The sequence below is a fragment of the Phoca vitulina genome, unplaced genomic scaffold, assembly GCF_004348235.1.
Source record: "Phoca vitulina isolate PV1807 unplaced genomic scaffold, GSC_HSeal_1.0 scaffold27, whole genome shotgun sequence".
Taxonomy (NCBI): Eukaryota; Metazoa; Chordata; class Mammalia; order Carnivora; family Phocidae; genus Phoca; species Phoca vitulina.
The window spans coordinates 4,438,841-4,445,903 of NW_022589730.1; the positions used below are offsets into that span (position 1 = coordinate 4,438,841).

The 7,063-nt window shown below is 44.9% G+C and overlaps 1 protein-coding gene across 3 annotated transcripts in view; it reads right to left on the reverse strand.

The window, feature by feature from the left end:
• Positions 1-5,329, reverse strand: part of CNDP1 (carnosine dipeptidase 1) — a 35,758-nt gene extending 30,429 nt beyond the window's left edge. For all 3 annotated transcript variants that reach the window (XM_032422574.1, XM_032422572.1, XM_032422571.1), the window contains exon 1: positions 4,850-5,329. In XM_032422574.1, the coding sequence (XP_032278465.1) occupies positions 4,850-4,873 (24 nt within the window). In that variant the 5' untranslated portion in view covers positions 4,874-5,329. The remainder of the gene's footprint in view (positions 1-4,849) is intronic.
• Between the last annotated feature and the right edge of the window lie 1,734 nt (positions 5,330-7,063).

The following is a 7,063-nucleotide window of genomic DNA, read 5'->3' on the forward strand; positions in this document are numbered from 1 at the left end:
CCCCCCCTCCACCTGGGCACACTCCCCCTCCACCTGGGCACACTCCCCCTCCACCTGGGCACACTCTCCCCTCCACCTGGGCACACTCCCCCCTTGCTTCTCTCCTTTCACAAATTCCCCACTCCCTCAGGATGCGCTGCACCCCATTCCTTCAGTGGTAGACAAGGAACAGCGCCCCCAACTTTATGTGCCAGTGGCCTTGGAAGCTGAGTGTGGTCCTTTTCAGTGCCATGCATAGTCCGAAAAAGGCACCTCTGTTCCAACCAGAGAGCTTCTGAATGGGGAGGATTGTAATCACTTGAAAGAGCAATTGAGATGCAGGACACTTGAGGAATTATGGGGGCCAGAGGGGAGAGGTGCTTTGGGGACAAGAGTCCCTTGCACCTGGATGTGCAGGAATGACCTACTGTCCTGTGCACAGGGCTGGGAGGGGGTGGAGTGGGGCTATCCTTTTGGTTCACTTCCTCCTGCTGCATTTCCTATGGGCCCCAAATTAGTGAGGCTAAACTTAAAACAGCTTGTCTGGGCCCCATCCCATAAGCAATCCACCCACATGCCCCCTGAGGCAGGAGCTCTGTGGGATGCCCAGACAGCTGTCAGGACTTGGCAGCCCCTCCCTCCACTCTCCTCCCAGATGCAACCCAAACAGTGCTCAGGTTTTATAAAATATGTCTGCTTAAAAAGTTTCCAAAATCTTTTTGGTAACTTGAAACCTTAAAATTATACTAAGCTTAATGATGGATATTCATTAAATATCCAGACCATTTCTAAATAAGATAAAATACTGAAACCATTTATAAACCTAAGTTTTAAACATAAGTTTATCTACTTTTGGCTTCTTATTACAGAGAGACAAAAGATAGATAAGTCTATTGGTAAATATATTCTTTTGCCACATTGAAAGTCAACTGTACTACGAGGAAGCATAGGTCTGTAAAAATTATGAAATGATGTATTCATAAAGTTGCTGATCTACAGAATACGTAACAACCAGCTCACAACTGCTTACCTCCCGGTGTTCACTAGATATCAAAGTTACAAGGGTTAAGAATTCTAATCTATATATGTAAGTGAAACTGCTGAGAATAATTAGGGTAAAGAAATAAACTCTGTATACAAAGTACACAAGGCAAGTAAGATATGGTTTTGGTAAAAAAAAAAAAAAAGGGGGGGTATGTAAGGTGTGAAGATGTGTTCTTACTGAAAGAAAAGAAATTTTGTCCTAGTTTAGGGGTTATCTAAAGGCTGTCTCAAAATTTAAAAACAGGGAAATAAAAAATAAAAACAAAACAAGTATCAAAAGTTGGGCAAAAAGAAAGAGAAAATCTTATATTGTGTAGTGAAATGAGAAAAGTAAATGAATTTATTATAAGTTTTTTTTAAGAGCTCTACTCTCAACAGTGTGACTATATAAAACCACAACTGAATATTCTTTCTCAATTCAAAGCACAAGATTTTCTTGGATTATTGTAAAAGATTGTTCTTTACATGTTGAGCAATCTGCCCAGAAAATAAAGATTATGTGCCTTATCAAAATAACCTCCTGTACTTCATGTTGCCTTAATCAGGTCTTTGATTACTTAAGAAAGCTGAGTCTTCTCAATATTAAAAGAACTAAAGTGTTTTTTCTTCTTCTTCCTCCTTTTTTTTCCCCCCAAACTATGTGACTTTCTGATTTGCCCTTGCAATGTTTAAATTCTCTCTCTGGTTAAATAGACAACGAAGTTATTATTTCATGTGAACTCTGATCATATTTAATCAAGTTTTAAACCTCTGGACATTTTTGACAACTTCCAAAAGTCAAATTCTAAATGAAGTCTTTTTGACCTAGAACCAATTTGGGGATTTTTCCTGAGGGTCCCTGGAAAATCTCAACGATTTGGGAGTGATATTAACTATAATTAACTAAACTATAATTAGGCCTATGTGATATGTTAAATTACATGAGAAGCATTGACAAATAAAAGTGATGTTTAACCTTCTGCAGGTTATATTTGTAGGGTTACTAATATAAGTATCTCAAAAATTGTATAAAATTTCTAGAAATCTGTCCATGTTCTTACTGTACATCGAATCCATCATAATTCCAACGTTTAATTTGAAATGCTGTGTGCCTCAGAAATAACCAAATTTCAGTCAGTTCAAAATGAGCTTTCGAACATCTGTAGCCACGGCTATGTTTCAGTCTTAGTCACGGATGCTTACTGCCTCACTCTGGTTCTTCTCCCAGAATATCTGTAATCAGCTGCAGCAAGAACGCTCCATGATGGAGCACTAGAGGGGCTCCCAGACCCCGCCATGGGGCTGAGCATGGATTTCCAGAATAAGAAAGAGCTGATGCCATCACAAAACTTCTAATCCAGAATCAAGCAAAACAAAAGTTCACTACAGGGAACCAGATGAACTGATGAGGATGACTGTCATTTTTTAACTTTTTGTTTGAAATCATGCTGGTTCCTTTAAGATTTAAGGAAACCCTTTATCTCTTTTCTTAAGCTATCTTTAACTTACAGTAATCTGATAAATTATCTCTGTAAACAGAAATGAAACATTTATGCTTTTCTCCCTGCCTGATCCCTCCAGAATTTGTAAACTTTTATTGAGTGCTCTTATTTTCATTGCAGTATAATTCATATTGTGTGTGTGTGTGTGTGTGTATGCAAATGCATACATTAAATAGGAATCTGTCCTCCTCATAAGAGAATATAGTTTAAAACATTACCAAAGCCTTGACTGGAAGGCCATATTTGAGAATAATGTGCATAGAATCAGATATGACCAGTTTTAAGGAACTAAAATTGACTTTATCAAACCAGTAAAGCACCCCCAAACCAGCCTGGTCTCTTGCTTACAGAAACAGTTTCTAGCCTCACAGGCGAGTAAGGATGGACACTTTCTGGCAGACCCAGGAAACTTCAAATATGAATACCATATGATTTCACTTATATGTGGAATCTGAAAACCAAAACAAAGGTACAAACAAACAAGAAAACCAGACTCTTAAATACAGAGAACCAACTGGTGGTTGCCAGAGGAGAGGCGGGGGATGGGTGAAATAGATAAAAGGGATTAAGAGGTACAAACTTCCAATTACAAAATAAATAATTGACAGAGATGAAAAGTACAGCATAGGGAATATAGTCAGTACAAGGTAGTAACATTGGTGATTACGCTTATCATGGTGAGCACGAAATAATATCTAGAATTGTTGAATCGTTATATTGTATACTTGAAAATAACACCGTATGTTAATTATAATTCAATAAAAAAATTATTAAAAATAGATCTTGGGGACCCTTAAGAAGAGAGGAATTCACCCAGATCTGTAGATACTGCAGGCGAAGAATGATGGCAAGTCCTTGGCTTGACTTCCTGGTCTAGAGTGACTTTAGAAAAGTCTGATCTGAGATTCTTTATTGAAAGTTCTGGCAAAGCAGACTTAAGAAGAGCCTATATGACCAATCACTATTCTTGCTGCACTTACATAAATAACCAGGCCAAGTGTAATGCGACTAGACTTACTTTAGAAACAAATTAATCCTACTGCTAGAAACGGAGGTGATGGTAGAGAGACTACTGTGTTTCAGTGCAGAACTGTAGTGCACCCATTATTATCAGGCCCCACTTCTAGTCACTGTCACCCACCTATAAGCCAGGCTGGGTCCCCAGTTCTTTCTGTTTCCTCCAATAACTAGCTACAACTCTCCAAACTAATGTTACCAATTTTCTCCCACCCTCTGACTTGGAATCACTAAGAACTCAAACTTCCCTCTTCCCGAAAGCCCTACAAACCAAAGCTGATATAAACTTGCGAGAAATCACTGCAGTGGTTCATGCACGGACACCTTTTCCCACCTGCGGCTGTGCGGGGCCATGAAGGAAGTTCACCAGAACACCCAGTGCCCATCACCAGAGTCACCCCAACAGCAAAGCAGGAATTCATCAGAATCACACCCACTGCTGCACCACCTAAAGATGCTCCAAACCCAACATCCCGAAAAATCTCAACTGATCGCCCTCTAGACTCAAATATAGATTTTGGAGTTTGTTAGAATCTAAACTTTTATTTTTGTTTCCTTAGAAGTGCTTCCTGTTAAACAGCTAACTGCCTGCACCGTAGCGAGCCCTAAAAGAGATGCAAGCAGATGCAGGGTTCCTCGGGGCTGGAGGTAGGACCAGGAAATAGGGAAGTCATTGTGAAGAGTACAGGATTTCTTTAATGAAGTCATGAAAATATCCTAAAATCAGCTGTGGTGATGGTTGCACGTATCTGTAAATACACTAAAAATCACTGAATGACATCCTTAAAATGCAGATTCCTGGGCCGCCACCCCACAACTAGGCACACAAATGGTTGGGGCGGGGGGGGAGTTCAGGGTTTAGCAAGAAAGGCAGCAGTTTGCACCTGCATGTGTATGATTCTCCACTTCTTCCATCTTCCTCTAGGTGGTACCCTGCCTTCTACATTCAACAGCTATGAATACTTAATAGGAGAATGCGCTTTGTGGAAGAAAAAACGAGCATGGAAAAGCACACTGGCCTATGTCCTAGCTCGCCCCACCTGCAGCAGCTGCTGGGGCCTCATCCAAGTCCCCGCCGGGCTCCACCACTCACTGGCACAACCGCATGCCAGGCACTGCATAAGCTCCTGGAAAATCTTCCAGATACCACCTCCCTCAGGGGGAGACAGTGAGTACCTAAGAACATTTCCGGTGGCGGCATCGCAAGGGCCACGTGAGCATCCGTTCTACCCACCTGACGCCCAGGACACACAGCACACACACTCCTTAGGCAAACGAGGTCTAGCACTCTGGTCCCCTAGACTCTGGACGTTGGAGGGTCTACTCACCACTCTTCCTAGTTTGGGATCCATTGGGCTGGAGTTCTGTAGCCTCTAGCAATTCCCCTGGACCTCAAAGGAAAGGGGAAGAGAAGGTCTCATCTAGGCCCTCAGCTGGCCGTATTAGCTATGTCTCGGCAAATGGCTTGTCTGTGCTCCCACCCCTGCCCCCAGAAGGAAGACGAGGCTGGACTAGTGGACCTATTCACATCTGCAAAACAAAGAGGCTTCAGAGATACTCATTCAATTCGAAGGCAGAGGAAGAGACAATGCATCTCATACGCACAGATAATGGGAGGACATAGTGGCCCGGAAGTCATCTGATGTTACTGAAGAACAGCAGGGCAGCTCCGGCTGTGGGTGATACAACAGGTGCTTCACTGGGCACGTGCGGAGGGCGTGACCCTTGAGAGGAGTGCGTGCGCCCAAGGCCAGCAGAGCTGAGACAGAAGCAACGGGAACACAGCTTGTTGCCGTGAGCAGGGTCAGAGCCTCTGCTCGGTCGTCGTGGGCCCTCGTGATGAATGCTACGTAACGTATGAGCTAAACTGGCGTTACAGGCCCTCTGTTAGCCTGCTCAGGCTGCTCCAAGGACGCACTGCAGACTGGGGGTGGCTTAAACAACAGAAATCTATTCTCCCCCAGCTCCAGAGGCTGGAGGCCCAAGGTCAAGGTGTTGGCAGGGTTGCTTCCTTCTAAGGGCTGTGGGAGAACCTCCTCCTGGCCTCTTCTGATTGCTGGCTGGTTGGCGTTCCTCATCGTGCAAACACATCACCTAATCTCCGCCTTCATCCGCACATGCCCTTCTCCCCATGTGTGTCTGTGTCCAAATGTCCCCCTTCCGTAAGGACACCAGTCATATTGGGTTAGGGCCGGCCCTACTCCAGTATGGCCTCATCATAATTAATTGCACCTTCAAAGACCCTATATCCTAATAAAGTCACATTCTGAGGTACTGGGAGTTAGGACTTCAACGTATGCATTTGGTGGGTGGGGGGAGACACAATTCAACCCCTAACGGGCTATGGCTCCAAATCACTTCAAGAGATCTTTCAAAACACACAGACCGTGAATCCGGATCTCCAAGGGTTATCATGAGCAGGGTTGGTCCCTGATCTCTCCTACATGCATGGTTGGGGCCACAGGACCATCTCCATCAAAGATTTGGGTCAAAGTCACACCGTTCCCTCTCAAGTAGGCTTTGGCCACGACCACCTGTTACTCCAAGGAACTTCTCTTCTTCCTAAATAACTGTTCAAGGTATGCATGAAGCAGCCTCTTCACAAAGGCCATTTCAAAGAACACAGGTCAGTGGAATTCTGCAGCATTCCATATAGGGGCCATTGTTGTAGGCCATAGAGTAACAAGTTCTCCTAAACACAGGTGATTTACAATCCTGGCCATGAACTCGAAAGGAATGGACTGTACCAGGCTCCGCTGAGAGCCCGAGGTGGCCCACAGTCACATGTCGATGGGAAACGGTGCAAAGGAAAAGTAAGGAAGGCGTGAACACCATTTGATCAGGCTTGCTTCTGGATCCCCACACAGCACGCTCCCTGAGGCCGCAGAGGCTGATGCCGATGTTAAAATTAGCTCTGACAAATGAGTAATAAAGCAGCTCCAGGAATCCCTCCCCTGATGCTATGCAGTCTTTATTTCTCTCTGATTGCCTTGGGACGTATGTCATGGCGTAATGGCGGTGCAATTCCCAGTACGTTTTCCATCTCCTACGGAGGGACGGGAATGGGAGCCAGGCACATCCCTCAGGCGCAGTGAGGAGTGGCCACATGACCTCTTGAGAGTAAGAGGCAAAGGGACGGGACTGGAGCTAAGTCTGCATTGCGCCTGAAAGCACAGGCTGAAATGCGGCTGCGGCTGTCGGAGATGAAACAGGGCGGAGGGAACCGGGCCCCCAGGGACAGAAGAGCTGCCCCAGCAGGCCAGCCTGCCTGTGCGGGCTTGACAAGGAGAAAGGCGCCAACAGTCACAGTGGCAAAGCCTCCGGTTACCATGACCTGGCCTACGTCCTCACTAATTCACGCGGTTAAGGATTCTGACATATCTGTCATCTTTTCCTGACACTGTTAGTGAAAGTAACAAGGGCAGAATGAACTTGACTTTCCCTCGGTCACGTGGAGACACTCAGGTTCCTTCAGGTTGAAAAGGCTCCTCTCAGCTCATTCTCATCCGGGTCAAGGCGGTGGCCCAGTGAGTTCTATCTTC